Genomic DNA, 24,123 nt, shown 5'->3' on the forward strand with positions numbered 1-24,123 from the left:
AGCAAGTCTGAAGGCCATGTGCGTTAATTCCGACACAACGCAGGGAAATAATTTCCCGTCAATTGATACCCCACATAATGATAATTGCTTTATTACGACCAGGGAGGGGCATTGTTATAGCGTGCGTCTGAAATATCAATTTTTCAATCTACACGTACAATAGAGGGCGGGTCCTCTCCAAAATCCACCCAGAGCACATTACTACATCACTGATCATTGCTACCTGACGGCGAGCGCAGTGTGAAACCGTAGCGACCAAAACTACTCGTCACGTGTAACCCCATATAATGCGAAACGTGACAAAATCGTTAATTGTGCGGATCCATGATATTTGTTGAGTGATCTATGAAATGCTTGGTCTCCCAGCGGTCACTAACTCTAATAAAAGCAACCCTCAACGCTGGACTTCATAGGACCGCGGTCATGGCAATGTTGTTGCGTAGGGGTTAGCGGTAGATTACTCAATACAGTAGAAGCCAGTTAATAGCACAACGGATAAACGCACACTTCTGTTAACTGCACAGAATCCCCAAATTCCAAACCGGTGCGGTCCAACTAGATAGCTTTGCATTATTGCACAATCCGGATAATTGCACGAAATTTACTGGCAAATAGGCTGTGCAATTAAGCGGCTTCTACTGTATAAGCAAAGGGTAGTGAGGAATTGTGGTTTAGTGGAGTTAGTGGGCATTGTAGCCTATCACATGTCCCGTTCTCTGTCCGTACTCTTCACTCTTGCAAAATTATTTCCTCTGCCACCCACAGCTGAAATAGGTGGACAAGGAACTTCAAAACCTTTCTCATGCCCCTATTCCTAATTTCCTTGCGACATGTGGTTGGTGGGGAGTGTGAACAGAGAACGGGGCATATGATAGAAAAAATAAGATTACACTATGCAGCTAACAATCAGTCATACACGTCGACAAGAACTACACGAATTTTCAACAATGTACATGTACTTTTATTGCTTGATGTACAAATGTATTTATCAACCCTCTATATAATTGGATGTCAAAGAGAAGATTACAAGTGATAACTGAGTGAGCAATAGTCGTATCATAGAAACCTATATATCAACTTATCTAAGTTACACGTATAGTTACAATCAATGATGACAATATAACATTATGTAAGAAATACGATTTCAAATCATCTGTGGCTGTATGTTAATTAATCTAAAACAATATATATACTCTGAAATACATTATGATGCAAGTTCAAACAAAATAGCAGCAGTTTATATTAAGTAACAATGGGAACAAAGTGGATGCAGTGAGTTCAGTGCTAGCAAAATCAAACTTGACATTGTATAGTGCCTAATTATACCTAGTGTCGTGGTATCTGTAAGACACATAACATTACAGAATAGAATCATCCCCATATCCAAGTACAAAAAAGGAAAGAAAACTGAATTGAGTCAGTTGTTGCCTTTCTGTGAGAAGAGATTACCATTGCAACCCCTGTGTACATACATGTAAGTAGCATAGTGGCCCAAAATAGACCTGTTGGTCATGCTGAAATTAGGATTAGGAAACTGTATAGCTTCAATGCTCTGTACTTTGCACAATTGTTGTGCAAGAAAGTTATCAGTATGGCATCATAGAATACAGTAATGGAAGCAGATGTTAATGAACATTTTATATTCTCTATGGCTATGAGATTAAGACTAGCTATATTTTACATTGTATGTTGCTAGAGGGATAATAATTTGCCAGGGGAGTTCAGCCACCATATAGTTGATAATAACAACTGGTTCAAGCTACTAAACCTTGAACTATCAATCATTTAAAGTTTCTAAGCACATGGAACAAAGCAATTTTGTATACAGGTGTGTAGAGGTCATATGCTGAGATATTGGTAGAGAAAGCACACACAGTATTAATTGATACAAAGTTTCAAAAAGTAGCTGCACAGTTTACCTTCAAAATTGCATTTCCACATTTAAATCCAGAAGTTGATGCATTTTATACTATGTACAATAATGTACACAACACATTTCTAGTGTTAGGGTTAAAGCATAATAAATTTGTATTCTTTACCACTCCCAAGACAAGTTCGTGGTGAAAACCGCGAACATTAAACCATCGTGAAAGTTTCTGCATTTTACAGTATTACCATGCAAAGCCATGACGCAGCACAAATGTTATTCTTTGATGCATGTCTGCACCCATTCCATAACAATGAAAGACTTTACCCTACAGTGGTTCATTAAAGCCCTCCATTAATGAAATTGCCTACCATGCAATACTTAGCAATAATGCAATAAGATGTCATGTTCTTTTGATATGTTTGTACTTCATAGTGGCAGTATGATTGAGTCCTACAAACATTGTAAGGTTGATACGTTTGATTATCAAATGGTCAATGGAATAGTCTGGAAGAAGAGGTACATTAAGATCAGTAAAAGGTACAAAATTATTATCACTATGACAGTTCCCTAAATTGTCACAAAGCAGTTTGTACTAATAACAAACATTACAATCATTGTTACAGTAATGTTTGTATATATTGTAACTTTTGAAAGATAACTTTACAGCTTAAAGATTCCCCTTTCCTATCTTCCTAACTTGTACTAATATATTACCATACCTCATTTCAGATATAACACATGCAAACCTATATACATGTCCTTCAAAAAACAACCTTACATTAACCTCTGTACAACAAAGCATTCCTATCACAGTATACAGGCAGTATACATGTAACTATGTACATCATTAGCTTATAATGGCTACATGTACATGTATTGAAGGTCGCCTAATTCTAGCATCTCTATACAGCCCTACCGTTGGCATACAAAATCCTAAATTGGAAAGACAAGAGATATCTTTGATGTAGATGAATAGACTTAGATTTACTAGTAATATTTCATTTTCTTGTCCCCATTTAGACGTGGAATGATCCGAAACTGAGTGAAATCAGGGCAGTACCACTGCAGTTTGGGGGTGTCCGAGCTTTACCTCCTCTTGCCAGCAGAAGGAGGGAGGGGGGGTCTCCTTTTGCTGCCTCCCTCCCCTGGAGCCGGAAGGGCCAGGATAGGGGGGCCGTACGGGTCAACCTGGAATTTAAAGAAAGGATGACAACACAGTTAAGAGAGCTTCATAGTACTTTATCTTGTCCAGTAAAGCAACCTCAATGAGGCCTGCAGGTTGATTTGAGCTTCTAATGAATAGACTTCAGTTCCCAAACAAACTACAGCTCCCAAAGGACCTAATTATGACATTCTGTGAATGGAACATGCGTCACAAATTATGGTTTGTGCTGGATAGAATGATTGTTGTATACTCAGTCTGGTGGAACTAAATGTAATCTTCTAAAAAGCACCTTTCAATTTAAAATGCATTTGTGCCTCAACAGTGCTGGCTATTTCTAATCAGCAATATTACCAGGTGTCATGTCATGCCAGAGTGGTTAATGTGAAAAAGAACCATTTGAAAAAAGCTTTTGAATAATACAATGTGCTAGAGGGTCTCTAGATCTTGAGGTGAAACTCAGTGCTTTAAAATATTGTAGTCTAACAACATACAGCTTATACCTTTGTAGACTGTTAACAATGGTCAATGGAAGAAAGAAGATAAATATTAGATTTAGTAACAGGTACTTACTATATACAAGTAATTTACATATTTCATATTATGTTTCTGTCACTTATTAAAAGCAACTACCATCAAAGTTAAAGACTAATAAACTACAAATGTTACACAGAGTAAGGGCAAGAGCTTAAAATCAAGATTTGAGAGCTTACAAGCACTTTAAACCTCCAACCTGACAATCAACTTGGGGAGGTGTAATGGAGGTTTAAACCAAAATCGAAATGACATTGCCCAACACTATACAAATGCTAAGTTCACATGAAGATGATGAAAAGAAGAAAGAAAACTTTAAGTAAGATACTAAATATCATTATTCTACTGGCAAACATTAAATGCAGAGAAAACCTTTAAGTTACCTCTACTTTAGGGTTAGAGCGCGGAGTGACCATCAGCACATCGGTCGCCTCCATCCCTTCCTGTTTCCTGGCTCTCGACCACGCCGCCTTCACCTCAACCTTCCGTCTCGAGGCTGGGGGAGGGGGAAGATGAGAATTTTAATATCATAGCCATGGCAGCTAATATTTCTATGATTCATAACAATTGAAGAAACACTTTGGAATTCAAGAGGATGCATGCTGACAGGATTCAACAAGTTGGCAATGTGTGTTTATATTGGCTAAAATGTGACTCTGTTAATGGCTCAAGTTTTGTGTTTTTAAAAGACTCAAAGTCTGATAAAGAGACTCAAATGTGTAGGATGAATAGGTCAAGATCATAAAATCATGAGATCCTACATGACAGTATTCATGCAAGTTTTGGCACTATTGCTTTTGTATTCTTCAGAGGGGAGAAATTCAAAGAGCTGCTCTGTATGTTTTCTAATACAGCTGCAGTGACTTGGAGGTAATGTAACCTGCTTGCCGTAAGTTGTAGTAATAAAGCTGAGGTTCTAAAGATCAACAATAGACAGCATGTACCTTTGTTGTTCATATAACCCTCTCCACTGGACACACATAACAGCTGATCCCTCTCCACATCATCCCACGATTGCACCTACAGAATATACACAAATATGATACACTGAGTTTAAAATTCATAAACAAACAAACAAAGGATTACATGTATCTCAGAGGGAAAAGATCCTGCTTTAGAAATATGTATGGTGAGGACATTGCTATAAAATGTGGATATAAATATGGAACAAATCCTGAGTTGCAAGCTATTTTGATTATCCATTCATGAAGACAATTGTTTCAAGTATATAATTATGTCAACATTGAGATTTACTAATATGGAGCTCCATCAGAAATCCCATTGAACATGAACATTTCAAGTATCCAGATGTTCAGGACATTCTTGTGAAGTCTTCAAGAACAATGTAGTTTTAGTGTGCCAAGAATGTTGAAGTTATGGGCAATTTTACTTTTTGAGCATCAAAACCCACCTTTTGTCCATCAGCAGTGTACAGTGTCCGTGCTGCTCTCTGCAGATTCAGACGAATTGTGCAGGATTCAAGCAGCTGGAGGAAAACAACATCACCAAACAGTTATTTTTGTTCTCTTTTTCCTTCAAATTTTTTCAGTGATGTGTTATTATTATGAGTGGTTTGGCATCTATTATTCATGGTGCATTAACTGCTTTTTGGCATGTCTTATTACCTGGATGTCTAACCTTCATTGACTCAAGCGGATTATCTTTCCATTTTTCCTCATTACCCTTACCTGCGGTAGGTTGGCTCCCCAGGCATACACAGCCTTGTCCGCTGACTCTCCATTGGGGTACACCAGCACACGTTTCTGTAGGGACAAAAACTGTTTATTGACTGGCCAGGGAAAAGTGATAGCATGGTTCTGAAAATTACATTTAAAATTGTTTTCTTTTATGTAAAACTATGTAATATGCTGTTTATTACTTGAACAAACCACAGTGATATAAAAAAAAACTCATGATGCTTGATACAATGAGCAGCAGCTACTGTCAAGGACACAGAAATTAGAACCCCACATACTAGGGAAACGAGTATATCATGCATTTGTAAGTCAAAGTTTGACACACCGACTTTTCGATATTGCATAATCATTTCACCAGTAGTCATATCAAAGCTACCTCTAAGTCAGTAAATTATGTTATCCTTAGCTACAATGCTCTTACATCACTCTAAACACAATATTCACAACAACACTGAATACCTTAAAGTTTGTAGTATTACTTGTACTGCTACTTGTGTATTGCTACATGTAATCGCACTGACCGTGGTCGGCTGCTCGTAGAGTTTCCTGTTGGTCCTGACGGTGCGAGGGCCCACCCCTGCCTTCTTACGCTCCACCTTCTGAACTGCCTTCACTTCAGACAGGTGGGTCTGGGGGAGAAACGATGTATGGCTTCATGATTAGTATGCTTTACTCTTTGCTATATTCAACTATGATAAACTGACTCAGAGAACATATAGGGCAATGGCAAACTAAAGATACATAAATATAGAATATATATGCCAACTTTTTTCCCTATGGATACTGTTAACATTAATAATTTTTACAACATTGATCCATGATATTATTTAATAATAATGGACAGTACATAACATGACTATGATGATGACATAACAAGTTCATATTCTCATATCATGCTACATTTCAGGCTGTCATTTATAGGGTAAATTTAAGTTCATAGAATTCCCGTTACAGTTTATTAGACAGGCCCTTGCACTGCAGACCCAACATGGTATACAGAGTTCAAGGCGCTCAAATGCTTCCTATTAGCTTAAAAGAAGTTGCTGTATTGCTTTCAATGGTAGCTAAGTAGAACCCCATAATATCTTCAGCTGTATGCCTTAATGCAGTTTTTAAATTTGCAGGTCAAAACTATGATTTCTAACATTTCACACCCCTCCTAATTTGACCCTAACTGACCTCCAGTTTCTCCACAGCCTCCTCCCTGGTGACCTCGTCCCGTGTGGGCTCCATCCACCCCCCCTCCAGCATCACAGGGTTCCTGCTGCTGGTGGTGGGGACAAACCTGGGGTGGGTCAGGCCCTTGTACCGCCGACCTGGGACAGGAAACAAACATGAACATTTACACACAAACCTGGGGTGGGACAGGCCCTTGTACCGCCGACCTGTCAAAAAATTTGTTAAACAAGAAAATCAAAAGCTTTTCCCTTCCTATTCGTATCCATGTCTTCAAAACATTACAAATTTCACTGTCTTCACTACTTGAAGGATTCCTTAGGACCTGGTAACAAATATAGGCTGTAGGCTAATCATAAGCACATACTATTAGAAAGGTGTCAACATGGTATCCGGCATTTCCACCGAGACAAACTTGTAGCTTCGGCGCCGGTTAAATGTAATCAAAGTTGTGTAGCCTGCTAATCCAGCTGTATCATAGCTCCCAAGTCTCTTCTGTCATCTCGGCAAATGTAATTTATTTTCAAACAGCTCTTTGTGGAAAGGAAAAAAGAGACTCGGGAGCTATAATTCGGAGAGGACGGAAGAGACTCAAGAGGCTCAGCTATAATGTGGACAAGACAGAAGAGACTCAGGGGCTATAGTACAGCTGGATCCCAGGCAATAATAAGTGTGTTACCCTGTATCTGCTGCAGATACCAGGCTATAAGTAGTGGCTAACCCTGCATCTGCATGGTGCAGAATAAAAAGAGACTTACCCTGCATCTGCATGATGCGGAATAAAAAAAAAAGTGACTTACCCTGCATCTGGTGCAGAATGTGTTTCTCCTTCTGCAGCTCCTTCAGCACACTCTCCCGCTCCTCACGATGGACCTGGTCCAGCGCTCGCTGACTCGCGACAACTGCACAGGAGGGGAAGTCCATGTTAGACTTAGTCACTTTGGACAAGATACTTGTCATGAACAATTTCACACAACAAAGTTTGCTACTTTGGGAGCTTTCAAAATGTACTGTGTCTCTTCTTTAACCAGCAGAGCTCATCTTGGAGTTCTGATCTGATCTCGTCATGTCACTGATGATATTGATACAGTAGCATCATGAAATGATAATTATATAAAGTTCTTCATTGCCACTTATACTGTGGGTATTGTGCTTTGTATTCCTGTATCTATGTTCTCTATCATGTTAGTTGTATATGTAACACTACATTAACCTATATCCATTACAAAACAGGTTATTTAGGGATATCAAGTCCACGGATATCGGTTTCTATATATCTATATGATACAGTACAGGTTTGAATTGTACCAAACAAAACTTTACCATCGGGACTGATGAAGGGTTCCCCACAGGACACCCAGATGGGGATGGGGTGGCAAATCAGCTCCTGGATGTATCACGTTAAAAGTGCCTATGCTCTGTATCATGTTAGTTGTTCAGAATCTATGGTTGGTAATGTCCAGGTTTGAATTGAACCAAACAAAACATTACCATCCGGACTGATGAAGGGTTCCCCACAGGACACCCAGACAGGGATGGGGTGCCGGATCAGCTCCTGGATGTATTGTGTTATAATTGTACCTGATGATATGTCTTAAAGTTTGTACCTACGCTCTGTATCATGTTAGTTGTTCTATATAGCTGTTCTATAGTTGTTTTGAATTGAATTAAAAAAACGTTACCATCCGGACTGATGAAGGGTTCCCCACAGGACACCCAGACGGGGATGGGGTGCCGAATCAGCTCCTGGACGTAACACGTTAATAGTGTCTATGCTCTGTATCATGTTAGTTGTTCAGAATCTATAGTACTGTTGCTAATGTACAGGTTTGAATTGAACCAAACAAAACATTACCATCGGGACTGATGAAGGGTTCCCCACAGGACACCCAGACGGGGATGGGGTGCCGAATCAGCTCCTGGACGTATTGCTTTAATAGTACCTGATAGTATGTCTTTGTACCCATGCTCTGTATCATGTTAGTTGTTCTATAGTAACGTTAATGTACAGGTTTGAATTTAACCAAACAAAACGTTACCATCGGGACTGATAAAGGGTTCCCCACAGGACACCCAGACGGGGATGGGGTGACGTATCAGCTCCTGGATGTTCACGTCCACGCTGCTGTGTCGCTGTCGGGTCCCGCTGTCGCTTCCCCGCCGCTCGCGGTCGCCAACCTGCGCAGAGGACGGCCTGTCCCTGAGAGTCGATCTTGTGGTGTTTTCTGTCATAACAAAAAGATATATTAGAATGATATTATACAATATATAGAATACAACATATTTTGTATCATCTGTACTGTACCAGGTACCAGTCTGAGGGTTGGAACTGAGAGTGTTGCATTCATTTATGTCATACCCACCTGAGAAAAAAACAATTATGTTTCGATGCAAAATGCGCCAGAAGTTGAGAAAATTTGGTGTCCTCAAACAAAAATTGTTACAACAGCAATTCCAATGTCTGAATTAGTTATTGGAGTTTTTGATCGCGCTCCACTCGATCGGCGTATACAGAGTACTTTCGAAATATTCTATGGCAGCCTGACTGTGATGAAGATTGGAAACCTGCGTGATGCTGCTTTTTATCACCCACTGACACCCAGTCCTGAACACCTGTATTGAACGTTATCGTGACCCAGGTATGACATAAAGTATATCATGAGTTTCCAGAGCAGTTCAAAGCTGGCTGTATGAAATTTTGCTGTGCTGTACAATATGGCTGTATGAAATTTTGCTGTGCTGTACAATATGAGGCCACCAAGGACGTGCATTGTAGAAACATTATACATTGTGTACATTGCTACTTAGAGGTACATTGTGTATATTCATTAAATTTTTCATTTATCTAAATTACTCATGACAGCTTTGCACACTCAGTGGATTAGTTTGGTGGTTATACAAAAATGTAGCAAATGACCAGGCGTCATGACACCATATACACCTCAGGTCGGGTCAACAACCCTTAATAAATTGATCACAGCATGATAATACGTGTATTGTAAAATTACCCTGTATGTCCATTCTCTTGAAGCTGTCAGCCATGTTGTCATCCTCTGTCTTCCTCCCACCTCCATCTAACTCATCCTCATCTGTGGACGACACAACAATCAACTTCAGTGCTCAAACAATGGAACCTCATCTCACAAAATAATACACTTAGCACTACTGAGTCTGCAACAGCTTACTACTCACTGACTGCACAAACGACTGCACAATTTTACCTCGCAAATTTAGATTATATGTCTCTTTGACAAAGAAGAAGTTCCTATTCAGATATATAATCTAAGTTTGCATCAAAAACAGTGATGCAAAAAAGACTGTAACAATTGAAAGCAAAATCGAAGCAGCTGTGGTTTTCATTTGGAGGTAAATTGTGACCAACACTTTTCTCTGAAAATATCATCTTAATTCTTAGATAAATTCTTAGATAAAAAAGAGGCCGATACAAACTCCATGAAGCTTTGGTGACCATAAATGACAGATAAACACCTGATTTGAAGGTGAAGTGCCACTCCCCGTCACACCCATGTCCGGTGGAATAACCCACATATCTCACAAGCAGGGGGTTCGGATCGGTCCACTGCACGATGGGGTCCGCCTCCTCGTCCCTCCGCACTTCGATCGTCCCGTTTCCGTCGTAGCTGATCCAGAACTTGTGATACTCCGTCGCGGACAGGATATCGGGAGTCCTCTGCGTGATCCTGATGTCCGGCAGGCCCTCGTGTTTGAACTGGCGAATGGCGGACATTCTGTTCATCATGGTCCCGATCACGATCTCGTACATCCCGTCCTCGTTGGCGTTGCTCTCCGACAGGGCAATGTGGGCGTCGCTCGCGGCCTTGACCTCGAAGCTGAAGGTGAAGCTGGATTCGGGAAGTTCGAAGCCGTCCCAGCAGTAGTCGAAGTCGTCGTTGGTGTAACGGTACGTGAACTCAGGCTCTGTGGGCAGAAAATGATGTAATTCATCTTAATTGAACAAAAAAAAGTCTATTTTGACACCTAACAATATCACAGTTTTTAATTTTTTCCAAATAATTTTATCGATTGAAATTGCTTGTCATAAAGAGGAACATGGATTAGCAAAGCAGCAATCTGATATAGAAGAATAATTACAAACAAAACTACGTAAACAATAGACAATATTTCTTCTTGACAAAAAAGTAAGATTCAAATATCCGTTACATTTTTCTGAATTAATTTGTTCTTTTTAAGGATTAATAAGTCCTGAATCGGTAGTGTGAGGAATCTACTCTACTTTATTTCACATACCTCCTCAATGGGTTAAATAGTCCTGTTTTTCAAAAATATACAAACCAAAAAGAGTAATTGCTTTGTCTCAAATACTAAATAGAAAGCCTCTTAGTACATGGAAATTGAACTTACCATCGGGCTGTTCCATCGTGTCTCCTCCCCCCTCCTCCTTCCTGTTCTCCTCCTGAGTCATCTCTCTCTGGTCCTTCTCATCATGGAGATAGGCCTGAACCTAGGGGAGCATGGGAACAAGGATCTATTATACCAATGTAAGGACTATTTCATTTCAAAAGACAGGAGGGGTGTCCTGGTGCCTGTTCCTTATTACCCTGTGCATGGTGCTGAAAGAAGGGCTGGTGTACAAAATGGTGTTTCTCATCATGAAGATAGGCCTGAACCTAGGGGGGCATGGGAACAATGATATATGATATCAATACAAGGACTACTGTTAGTATTTTATTTAAAAAATTAGAAGGGGTGTCCTGGTGCCTGTTCCTTATTACCCTGTGCATGGTACTGAAAGAAGGGCTGTTGTAACATTTGTTATTAAGAACATTTAACTTATAACCAAGGGAAAGGTAGGGTGTGTTTGTTTAGAACTGATCACAGACCAAGATTCAAAAGACCTCATTTATATCCAATCACTGGAATGAAGGAAAAAAAATTGAAGATGGTGTGTGTGCATGGTGACATTCATCATTACGATAATCATTTTGACACCATAAAACTTCAAAGCAGGCAGTGACAAATGACCATCGACAAGGATGTAAGATTTTCCAGTGATAAGACAGCTGAATTTTGCACCACAGGTGCAAAACTTTTAAGTTTGAGACCTTACAATCATCATACAACATTTGTGAATAGCAAAAAGAGTTGACACCCCTGGTAACAGCATCCACCATGACACCAGTATGTGCAAGCACTGTTAACCCTCGTGGGACGAGACAACGACAGACAATAAACCAGATAGTGAGTGAGTGAGAGGTACTTGTACCATAACATCATGTGTATTAAGATATAATGTGCCCTTATTTCCTCAGATCACACAGACTTACTGCCTCAACATTAGACTCTCCTGACTCCCCATTTGTTGCTACTTGCTGTTCCTCTTTAATCTGAAATATCATTCATACATCATCACCAAAGAAATAATGATTCAGAACATCCGTATTTCAAGATCCTTTGTACTCGGCAGGGAACAATAACTGATGCTGTTAAACTTGTGAGATCACAATTATATTTCCATGCAGGGTCTTAAATTATTAATGCAAATTTATTATAGGAACAAACTTAACTCAAATTCTATGGCCAGTTTTTCTTTTTCAATTTGCCTTTTCATTTGAAAAAGGGTCAATGTATTTTGCTAAATGAGTTAAGTATCAGACAAGGGTAAAAAGACTAGACTCAACAATAATTCTTTCAGCTCTGACATGTAATCTATTCGTCTCAATTCTTGGCTAAAAGTCTTCATCTTCATGTTTTTATAATGCATGCTTCTTTTTTTTTTACTTTTGGCTTCTCTTCTTGATGTATACGATTTGTTTGACATGACGGCAAAATCATATCCAGCTAGTATAGTGATTAACTAATCGTTATTTGGCATTTCTTACTATGAATGGCTTTGATGTATACGAGATAATACAACACCATAGCGAAATGCCCACCTGTTCCTCATAGTCGCTGACAGCCCAGTCGATGAGCTCCTTCATGTCCAGCACCAGGTTCCCGTCTGCCGTGTAGATCCGCCGGGCAGCGCTCGCCAGGTTCAGACGGTGGGTCGCCTGCTCCAATAACTGTGGATAATAACAGGACTTCAATGTGAGTATCATCTGCTTTATGGCTTGTGACATTTGTCTCACAAAACATATTCAATGTACACATTTCTTGTAAACTTTCTCATCTATTGATTTTTGCTTTGCCTGATAATAATCCAAAATTCTAACTTGAAATTCTCATTTTCACACAGCACATTATATAACACATCTGCAACATTTCCTTTATTTCTTATCATACCTGTTACAATGACTGTAAGGTTTCAAAAGACACAGACAGTCAGAGACTCTCCAATGCTAACATACATGTGGCAATGATGTTGTGAATTTTTCATCAGGTGATTAACATGACTGTGTGAACTCAAACAATGTATTAACCATAATGTAATATTATGTATGGTCTGATAACCCTTTAAATTAACAATGCAAGAACAAACCAAACCTTACCCCGTATACACTAGATCCCACCAGCACCGTCCCATCAGCGAACCAGCCCTCCCCGTTCTTGAAGGCCAGGACGCGCAGTGATTGGACCATCTGGACGGCGGAGATCTGACGCTGGATGGTTCGGACGCTGCGCTCCTTACGAAGTTGCTCGAGCTGCTCCTCCCAAGTCTCCAGCGCCTTCTCGGCTTCGTAAGTGGACAGGTCCACCTGAGGGGAATGGAACAAATTGTAGACTCAAGAAACATCTATATATCTAACTTCAGAATGTTCAAATCAGGTGATGTATGATTATCTTATCTCAATCATTCTCAACTCAAAAGTTGCTCCAGTTTTGTACAGGGTCAGACATTTCAGATAACATCTGCTGTCTTTTGTCAGTAAATGCTATATCCAACAAGTATATGATCGAAACTGTACATCTCACATGTTAAACCTAGATTCCTAACCTCTATTGACATATATCTCCGTCAACAATTACACAAAACCCCATATTTTATCTGATTTAGTGAATGTTTTCAGCTTACTTTTGACATCCAATTTTACCCAACATTAAAAAATGCTCTCAGACTCAAGACATACCTTTCCGTTTAGACAGTGGAAGCAGCCACCAAACTTCTGTCCTTTTTGTTTTACTGCAGTGGGGAGATAAGAAAAACAACACTTACACACTTTCTTACTCTATAAGTGCACAATATTGCCATTGAAAAGTGAACAAAAATCTTCTTGAAATAAAGCAGAGCTTGATAGAGGTTCAATTTATTTTTCAATCTAAACTTCATTAAGTTATAATGTTTTGAAGTACTTTAAGTCTACATGTTCCTTTAAATCAATTAACTTGTGATCAATTAGCAAAGAAAGGCTGATATACCTGTATTGTGACCACTAACATTTGACATTAAACCCAAGACTTTTTCATTGTGTAATCTATAAGCGTGACTCATACACATTTTGCTTACTTGTAGTTCCCATGGCACAGGAAAACGGAATGCTGACGTTCAGCTTGGTCAGGCGGAAGTTTCCGCGCATTGCACGAGCACAGGCCACACACACCATGGCCTGCTGGCTCCCCTTGGCTGTGGGCATCGCCCATGTGTAACCCTGCAATGTGGACAGATGCAAACATAATAGCTTCACAACAAAGAGAAAGCTGACTCTTTGTGAATCAATTTCAAATGTCTAAATTCTATCAAAGGTACTCAATATCTGAATCCTATCAATTTAATCTGTTAGCTTCTTTGACACATTTTTTAATGAACAAATCACCAATTGAAAGCATAAAACAGTTGTGCCCATAAGACACTGCATGCAGATGACTGCATAATCATGCCATTTACAAACAAAACAAAGAAAGTGTTGTCAGAGGTAGACGTTACTAATAGATTGTTGGTCAGATATTCCTTCACAATTTCTGTATTCTTATTTTGAAGAAAAGTTAGACTTACAGGTTGTTCCAGTTCTTGAGCACCAGTAACCGCATATGTACACACCCCTGCCTTATTTGCTGCTGTAATTTCTGGGTAAATAGATCATAATGCAACTTCATCAGCAACCTTTCAAGTACAATCAGCAGTAGTAACCTACAACTTGTGACATGTCAACTACAGAAAACAATGCCTTCAAAAAGTTTGGTTTGAACGATGAATTAATTTGCTATCAATTTTTTTAATATCATGGAATGTTGAATAATACATGAACCTACTTTGCAATACCAGTATCAATTATGTATCAACTATTTCTCTGCAGTAATAGCTAACATACGTCATACATGTTAGTCTTATTACTTAAATTTTCTATCATTTTACTATGTTAAGTTTTAATGTACCTGTGACTGTTTGTACTGCCTGAATACTCAATTCACCATACCACAGCGCTGGCATGTATCTGGACATTGGAACTGCAATCAATAAACTATCATTAATTATGACCCTTCCTACCTTTATCAGTTACATCAGTAGCGAAAGCCTTGATGAATCCAGTGACAGGGTCCCACAGCCAGCGCTGGTTTGCTGCCCCGAGGGACGCCACCCTGCGGGGCTGCAAGGAGATGGGCACACCTGCATACCCTGGGGGTGGGGAATCCTCCCCAGGGGGGAGGGGAGGCAGGGCCACTCCCAGCACTAGGCTGTAGTTGCTCTTGATGTTGATGGAACTACAAGGTGATGACAGTAAAAAAGAAATCGGCATTAAAACTTTAACACTTTAACATACAATGTCGATCATGACTGATTCTAGTCTAAAACACTGACTCTTAAAGCTTTGTACATTAGGCTTTCTATTTTTTTGTGTGGCCTCTTCAATCCTTGAAAAATCAAACCTTAAGACAGTGTGCTTAGCACTGTACAATAAACATGAATCAGCACAAAAGCGGTCCTTTTGGAAAAAGACCATTTTACCAAATTTGCAAGAATGTTCCAAAACATGCTTTTAACACCTACAAAACAACACGACTGGATTTAAGTTACAATTTGCAAAAGCACATCTTGATACTTTTACCTTTATGAAACGAGGCCAGTAAAAATTGATAGATAATTATTATAACAAAGAGAAGCATACCCATCCTTGTTGAGCGTCCACCTCTGGTTGATGTCGTCATCCCGTTTCCTGACGATCACCACGGAGACGGCTGTCCCGGTCACGTCCTGCTCGGCCACCCCCAGCACCAGCCCGGGGCAGTCTGCCAGCTCCACCCACCCGTCCTGCACCAGGAACCGCTGGGCACTCAGGGGGGAACTTCTCCGGGGGGAACGGGTCTTCGGTCTGGGGAGGGAGGAAAGTAAAATTATGACTTTACAGCTACTGGGAGTGGCTCTTCAGTCTGGGCAAAGACAGAAAAATTTCCATATCTGCGACTTATGACTTTCTAGCAAATACTACGCACTCAGTAAGGAACGGCTGTTTGGTCTAGGGAAAGAGGGGAAAAATTTTTGTAAAGATCTCCATATATAGCTGTATAGTGAGAAATGGCTTTTTAGAAAATACTGTGCACTCAGCAGGCAACTTCTAGGGGAATAGCTAATACCAAAAAGGCCACCATACAATGTACCTTTTGACTGTAACAGTTATACAAAGTCATGTACATGTACATACATGTATCAATGTATAGTTGTTATCATGCCTCCATGAAAATGAACGGACCTGAATTTAACTTTGTAAAACTTAGATGCTGAATTTGCACACACAGCAAAGTTCAAGACAAAACCTTTTTGTTGAAATTTTACATCAAGTTGACTAATTCATAAATAAATGAATAAATCACATAAAGTTTGTAGCTAACAACAATAATCCTATAATATTTTAAAGACTTTAAACTACAGTGTAATAGCAACTGCATGCATGCTGTCCATCTGTCCCACCTGAACTTGCTGTACAGAGCCATATCGCTGTACTGAGGTTCTTCCTCTGTTCCCAGCTCGATGATCTCATCATACTTGCTGGTGAAGCCCTGCTCCCAGGGGCGCTTACGGGACGCCAGCCTCTCCTCCGATCGCTGGTGGGATCTCTCATGGGCTGACCTGCAACAGGGAGAATGTAGAAGATGACATGAAATACATGCATTTTTTGTCTACTGACAGCATACAGTATTCTGTTAAAGGTTGCAAACTGATCTGTTCTGTTTTCTGACTTGAATGACATTTTAAGACAGCTTGGAAGTATAGCTTGTGAATTGAGCTGGTTGCTCAGTCAATAAGGACTAGAGATACAACTTTCATTTAAGTTTAATTATCTAAAATCTTGGATAGCTAGCAGATGCATTGTGCTGACTTGTTAATTGTTTGTTTGTTTGTTTGTTTATTGATATCATATTTACTTTTAAATTACTGATGCAAACTAAGTCTTATTGACTGAGAAACTGTCATAGCCACTGTGTGAAAAAATTTAAAGCAGTTCAATTCACCATTTCAGACATCTCAAGCATTGACCTCATGAGAAGTCATAATTCTGGGTGCAACTTACGTACAAACATGAACATAGGACAAAGGTGGGAATCTAGATATATGACAGACAGAAGATATAATGGATCTGCATTTAGATAATATAACAGGCAGATAGTAATACACATACAACACATCACAACCACCATTTCTTACCATCCATGACAACAACATAATGTCATGTACATCTATACTATAGCATGCAGCATTCATTCACCACCAAATACCATTAGATATACATAATATCACTAACATCCACAGAAACAAGGAAATCCACAGGCAGTGCAGTGAAGAGGAGTGAAAGGCATGAAGGGAGGGAAACTTACACCCAGGAGGGTTCGTACACTAGACTCCTACAGGGGAGGGAGAGAAAACAGCCACACACCGTCAACAATGATTCACCCCCCTACAGAGTTTCTTTGTGTTAATCACCTAGTATTGATATTTGAATAGACAAAAAGATTTGTAACATCTAACTTTTAGATCAGGTCAGGTATACATGTAGGTTGAGCTATCATTTAGAACAAGGGACTAAGCACTACACAGGATAACCTAATGTGCACAATGTAAATATGTCAAGCAAATTCAAAATTCCACAGAAATCTAGTTTTGTCCACAACTATTTACCAAAAGTGTCAATCAATATCTTTATCAAACTCTTTTGCAGTTCTTTTATGCAAGCAAGACTTCAATCAATGTTGAATTGAATCATGCCTTTTCCATTGACACCGAACACATGTAACACCAAGACAGGTCATAGCAAGAAAGCAAAGCTATACTGTAGCTAGAAGACACATCCAAAAACACTGCAAGTTATGTCTGCTTTTGGTGACAACTTACAGCCAAAGTTCAAAACCGTCAACATAAATTTTCATGTATTGGTTCTAAACCAACCAACAAACTCACTTGTCTTCCTTCATCTTTGACATGGTATTTGCATGCAACTTACTTGGGACAAAGGAGCATTAATAAAGGCATCAAGATACATGCACATTATTCATCTAAAGGACACTTTTCATTGATTTTCACATGATAAAACAATTTAACAAGCACGTTCACCACTGAAATGTATCCTAAACTAAAAATAGTCTAAATATATCTATTTCAATACACAATATTACGTAAATTGAATTGAACCAAAAACATGGCTTTCAGTATAATCAAGATATCAACTATTGAGAAATCCGTATCAAAGAAACTGTTATAGATAGACCCCAGTGCTGAGCCTTACCCGATCTCCCCCAGAATATTACCATCGACACCTTTGTGTCAAGGGTCTCCAAACTTTACTGAAATTACGGAAGACATCTTGCGCTGATGGCCTCCCCTACTCAAGTAACAAAATAGTTGACACAATGATAGCGGCCACTTCCATAGAAAGAAGAGGAGTCAGTCTTACCCGATCTCCCCCAGGATATCCTCCAGGGTGTGAGGTTTCTCCTCCCCATGCTCCCCACTGTCCCCGTTCAGCTCCGCCTGCGCGATCACCTCCTGCTGCTCTGGGCTCAGGGTGCACTTCTCCACCAGCACAGGGGAGCCGGGCTGGAGGGGGCCGGGCACCATCATCACTAGTTCTGGAGGAGGGGGGGGGGGATAAAACAATCCACGTTAACACTGTTCTGTTAGAGGCTCAGGGTGCACTTCTCTACCAGCACAGGGGAGCCAGGCTGGAGGGGGCCGGACACCATCATCACTAGTTCTGGTGGGAGGGATAAAACAATCCACGTTAACACTGTTCTGTTAGAGGCTCAGGGTGCACTTCTCTACCAGCACAGGGGAGCCGGGCTGGAGGGGGCCGGACACCATCATCACTAGTTCTGGGGGGTAAAGCACGTCCAGGTCAAAAGATACAAAAAACGGAATTTATGCTGCAAGGTCACATACCTGGGGTCAACGATTAACCTTGACCTTCATCTTTCCAACACCTACCAACATATCCAATTTCATTGTAATCCATCCAGAAGTTCTTGAGTTATGCTGACTACAAAAATCTGGAAACACAAAAAGACACACACACACACACGCACACACACACACACACACACACACACACACACACATACATACATATAACTGTTGTAGATTTGGAAGTAATCTAACCTGAGGAGATACATGTACATGTACATTGTAAAGACACCTGGTCCACAGAAAACAAGTAACCATAACGAACAACAATGAAGTCTTTGTAGTCACTGCACTTCTTTCTATGTTGTTATCATTATTCTTTTCTCTGATATGCAATAGACCAAGTATGGTCTCCTATCAATCATCCAAGGGGAATGAATATGAAATACAGGTTATCATTAGCAAATGCACTCTCTTGTCTTCTCTGATGGGGTTGCGAAAACAGTTTACAAAGAAGTCTTTGACTGAATACCCACATTAATTACCACCTGTGGTTCAGCACCAAGGACAGTAACTGTATACAAACAGACATGTTAGTGTATCACCTTTGCCATGGCCAGGAATGCTTTTTTCAAGCATTTGCTTACTATATCATTGTGTAAATCTACTCTTGAAAGGTACATGTGCATGTACATTGTAAAGAATGAGCAACGAAATATAAAATGAGCAACCATAACAACAAAAAAAAACATATAAAGACAAGACTTAAATAAACAGAGAGCACCATACCTTCTGGGTTCCTGAGTGTCACATAGTGCCTGATCTGTGCCACGTCTGATGCCAGATTGGCCAGCAGTGTTCTCCTCTGTCGTTCGCTCTCCGTCAGTTTTGGGTCGACCCACGCCTCTCCGCATGACACAAACACGACCTGGTCCCGCTTCAGGTCTGTCAGCGTGCTGTGTTCTCTCCCGTTGTCATCAAACAGCCGCCGCGCCGCAAAGGGCAGGTCCATCAGTGTGGTACATCTCTCCAGAAACTGTAGTGATACAGGGAAGTAAAATATTTGTTGTAAGAAATCATTGCAAAATATTTAGATAGAAGAATACATCATTTCTTAAATGATGGCTGATTTAAATCAAATCCTATTCAGTTGTTACATGCACTAATTCACAGTTAGTGTAGTCAAAAAGTAAAAAGAGAGGTATACTTAATCTTGAGTTTTAGCAGAAATTTTCATCAAATATTTACAACTTAGCATACACAAGTTCACATTGGTGGAAAGAATATTTTCAAGAGATGCTACTAAATTAACATAAAAGTTGGAAAGTAAAAAATGTTACTTATTCTGAGTGAAAAGTAGACAAATACAGCAAAAAAATTTGATAAAATCACCAGCTGCATCTCCAGCTCCCTGAATCTGGGCATGTTATCACAGTGGAGGGCGTCGGCCATGTCCTCTGACAGGTCATCCACATGTAGGGTGGCGGAGGAGCGCCGCTTGTGGTGGAGCGCTTTCTTCCCATTCAGAGCAGTCTTGTTCATGTCACGCATCATCTGTGGCATACAATCAAAAGATAAACCATGGATAAATACAAGCATGTACCATTGAAAATGGCAACTAAAAAATACATGTCCCTAAGTACATACACAACCTAGCTATATTTTGCCTTATTTTCTTAGTTTTCTGGCTATTGGAAAACCACAACAAAACAAAATCTAAGGAATGGTTTCAGTATTGAACTGTACTCCTGGCAGAATAGGTATGAAGTCAACTTGCTAAGTTGATTGTAATCATTAACAAAAAGTGTTTATTCTGGGTATGACTGGGAAGATGAGGTAAGTTCTTGGAAGGAATCATTTGCAAGGCAAAACAAACACAAGTCAAAGTAGACAACTTACATTGGTCAGGTCTGGCCCCACAATCACGACTGAGTTCTTGGGATTCTTGTCTCCATTTCTCACCACCTTTAACCTCAGGGGAACAACTCGAGAAAAAGTAGGAAAAATAAGTTAATTTTCCGTTTTAATCTTATCATGCTCAAGTAGAATAATACAACTCAACTGTATGAATTGTGAGTACCCCAACAAGGCATCTATGGCTGAGAATGTAGGTACCATGTATGTGTAATGATATAGGTTGATAGATTATTAAGACTCAATGTAATCTGTATCTCTGGTATATTTTATCTGACCCTTACCTCCCTCATGACCTCAATGAAAAGCGGCCTGATGGCTGATTTGAGCTTCTCATGAATAAATAGAGGTTCAAACTAACAATCAAACAGTCTAAAAGTACTCACCTCCATTTGGATTCTTCTTTTTAGACTTCCTCAGAGGGGGGGCCATGGGAATGAGAAAACCTTCCAGGGGCCACTTAAATTCCTGAAGATAAAACAGAATACATACCATACTATATCACTTTACAAAGAAAATGTCTCAAATAATTAATACTAAATAAAGATAAGAAGTTACTTAGACTTAGATCTCTCTGTGTCTAGTGACACTTTAGGCAGCAAGCCTTTTCCACTCAGGGCAGTTTTTGGCCAGGGTTCCCACTTTCTTCAAGTTAACCCCTAGTTACTCAAGGTTAGATTACAAACTGTGGGATATTCAAATTTTGCATACCTTGTTCCAGACCCCGTCCTCTGTGACTGGCCAGGAGTAAGCCAGCTTGTTCCACTCAGGGTTGGAGATTTTGGATTTCTTCCACTGTCCCATGTTCGCCAGGTCCTCCTGCTTTAGGGCCCACCTATTTACAGTTAAGACAAGACACAGGTTTTATTTCAGGGTTTATATGATTCAACCTTTTCTTATTTTGTCTTGATTTTCAATATTTTTTTTATGAGCTGGGATGGTGAAACAGGAAACAAAGAGGTCTTTAGTTGAATGGCTAAAAAAAATTACCACCCATACCTCAGCACTAAGGACAGCAACCACATGCATGGCAACAGTGTATCTGTATTTCATCACACTTAGCAAGGCCAGGACTCCTAATAGGAGGTTTTAGAGAACAGGAACTTTAAGAAGTTTTCAGTTGGATGGCCCACAACCATTACCACCTGTGTTTCAGCACCAAGGAGAGCAGCTGCAGGGTAACAGCATATGTGCAATTTATTACATTTGCCAAGGCCAGAAATGCTTTTGTAGGCATTTTGTGGCTGATTTGCAAACAAGACATGTTTCTAAGACTTTCATGACTGCATTTTGTAAGTGGATCTTGGACTATGAATCAGACGACAAGAATTTTGGATAAAATCTGATTACAAAGCTAGACCCAGGAAAGTTTCAAAAGCACTAACTGAGAATTGTAAATCAAGACAAATTATGTGGCCTTGGTAAAGTTGGAATCCTCCATTTGCCTCCATTTGATCCTGTACACAAATTAGACACTACCTTTGAAATTTGGCACAGGGATGTTTTGCGGGCACTTTCTCCACCACGTCCACGATACTCTTCTGTCCAGAGAACTGGTTCCCCTCCCCCAGCCCCGCCAGTGGGTCGACCCGCGGGCTATGTAGCACCTCCTCTCCGTCCAGATCCACCAGGTTTGGGCGGTAGTCGCTGTCCTCTGAGGCCCCGTTCATGTCCACCGCTGTCACACCCTGAGGGAGGCCGGGGGTGATGAGGTCAGAGGTCGGCTCGGAGCCCTGGTCACCCAGGAAGGTCAGGACAAGGTCAGGATATGCCTGGAAGGAAATTGAAGAAAACAATACCATTGGGCCACCCTGAATATCCATGTTCATCATCATCATCATCATCCTCGCTGCATATCAGACTTCGCTGTGGCAGGCCGTCATAGATAGCTATCAATGTTACATGCCTATAATTCTTTTTCAAATGGTCTAGCACTGGAAAATGGGGATAAAAACTGCTGAAATATGTTATATGCAGATTAGGCTACATGGAGAGTTTAAGCTTCTCTGAGAATGTATGTTTATTCACAAATTATCTGGCAAAGTCACTTAGCATAAACATATCATGTTAGAGCTTTGCTGTATTAGCAAAAACTGTTATAACAAACTTTAAGAGAAACTTGATACAAGTACTAACCACGGAGAAAATGTAACCATCGGGACTGAAGCTCCACTGCTGTGCAGGGTTCCCCACCATCCTGGAAAAGTTACGACAAATATTTCTTAGTGCACTGTGAAAATATGGAAGCAATTTAGCTAAAGTAACTCACAGAAAGAAATTCACATAAGAGCCTAGACATTTCACATAAGAGTAGTGCCTTCATGTTTCTTATCTGTGTTACAAATTTTTATGGGGGTATCTTTTAATAATAAACATATTTAAGTGTGTAGATTAAATGAAAAATAATGTGTAGAAAGGCATGATTTTACATAACATATATACTAACCTCTTTTGCATGGTAACCCCAAATCCTGCCACAGTAAGCCCCTCGCTGACCTCCGTTTCCACGCGATGGTTGTCGTTGACAGTCAGCGCCAGCTGGGGCATGGCACGGCTGTAGATTAGTCCACTCTGGGGGCAACAGAACAAGGATTTGATTTATAAGTACAAGCCTTAGGATTTAATTTATAACTACGAGTTACCAAGCTTTTTGCTCTTAAAACTTTCCATGCACATTTCCTTTTTTTTATACTGCATAACCACCAGTACAGAGATACTCATGCACTCACTCATTCTTGCAGCATATATCAGTCTTTGCTGAGGTGGGCTGTCATAGTTCTCCACACTTTTGACAGGAATACTAGCAGTTGTACATGTGCTAGTAACATATGATCGGTACAGATAGCAAGAGAAGTAAAGGATAAGACAGAGGGAACTTAGGTACAGTGGGGGAAACGTGTATTTTAACGTGTACACGATCGGAGACAACCGTGTGCACGCCGCGCACACGATCGTATACACGCCGTGCACACGTTTAGGGCGGAGTCAAGATCAGCGGGGAGTCAGCTCATTATCACTGGGGATATCGATAATGAGGCACCAGTTTACACGGTAGAAAAATAATTAGACGTTTGATTTTACGACCATCCAAGTCACCCCATATCACCGCGCGATGTCCGCTGCGCCTGCCGCGACCGCTGGGACCGCAATGTTATATTCTGTATACCCTCCTTGATATACCCGTAACTATCATTTCATTTGCTCATTAAAATGTCAGCAACACCCCACATATTGTTTTTTTAAAGATAGGATTGGTTCATAAACTTCTCGCTTTCAAGCAACAATATTATTGTTACGTAACACCAAGCTTGTATAAAAGCCGGCTCCTTGGTTACACGTCAACGTGGCGCTCCGAGGTCATTGACCCCCGGGAAAAGCACGGCATACCGTCCACCCATCCAGTTGGCAAACATTAGAAATCGAATGCAGAACAAATAGTATCTTATTACAGCGCTCATATATTTTTCCAGCTTTCATCTGAATGCAAAGTTAAATCTTGTGCGTAAATAGACGCCACTTGTTG

At 40.2% G+C, this 24,123-nt stretch overlaps 1 protein-coding gene across 1 annotated transcript; it reads right to left on the bottom strand.

Annotated features, from left to right (window-relative positions):
- Positions 1–936: 936 nt before the first annotated feature.
- LOC118408767 (doublecortin domain-containing protein 1-like) lies at positions 937–22,367 on the bottom strand. The gene is made up of 30 exons (XM_035809626.1): positions 22,080–22,367; positions 21,312–21,435; positions 20,987–21,068; positions 20,586–20,671; positions 20,079–20,240; positions 19,476–19,722; positions 18,241–18,415; positions 16,263–16,421; positions 15,463–15,666; positions 14,844–15,058; positions 14,352–14,422; positions 13,866–14,007; positions 13,489–13,541; positions 12,910–13,116; positions 12,355–12,483; positions 11,746–11,805; positions 10,823–10,922; positions 9,929–10,378; positions 9,448–9,528; positions 8,543–8,664; positions 8,295–8,358; positions 7,240–7,341; positions 6,618–6,648; positions 6,443–6,548; positions 5,785–5,892; positions 5,255–5,329; positions 4,978–5,052; positions 4,511–4,586; positions 3,950–4,062; positions 937–3,058 (listed from the first exon to the last, which is right to left on the bottom strand). Exons 1-30 carry the CDS (start codon positions 22,268–22,270, stop codon positions 2,957–2,959), a joined length of 3,912 nt encoding a protein of 1,303 aa, XP_035665519.1. The 5' UTR covers positions 22,271–22,367; the 3' UTR covers positions 937–2,956.
- Positions 22,368–24,123: the final 1,756 nt, after the last annotated feature.

The sequence above is a fragment of the Branchiostoma floridae genome, unplaced genomic scaffold (assembly GCF_000003815.2).
Source record: "Branchiostoma floridae strain S238N-H82 unplaced genomic scaffold, Bfl_VNyyK Sc7u5tJ_398, whole genome shotgun sequence".
Classification (NCBI taxonomy): Eukaryota; Metazoa; Chordata; class Leptocardii; order Amphioxiformes; family Branchiostomatidae; genus Branchiostoma; species Branchiostoma floridae.

What these genes read in the sequence shown, in the direction of transcription:
- LOC118408767 (XM_035809626.1), bottom strand. Translation starts at nt 22,270, where the DNA reads ATGAACGGGGCCTCAGAGGACAGCGACTACCGCCCAAACCTGGTGGAT. An exon ending in AGGACGGGGTCTGGAACAAG is followed by an intron (nt 21,069 to 21,311) that starts GTATGCAAAATT and finishes TTTTATCTTCAG; the next exon opens with GAATTTAAGTGGCCCCTGGA. An exon ending in GCGTGGACGTGAACATCCAG is followed by an intron (nt 8,359 to 8,542) that starts GAGCTGATACGT and finishes CAATACGTCCAG; the next exon opens with GAGCTGATTCGGCACCCCAT.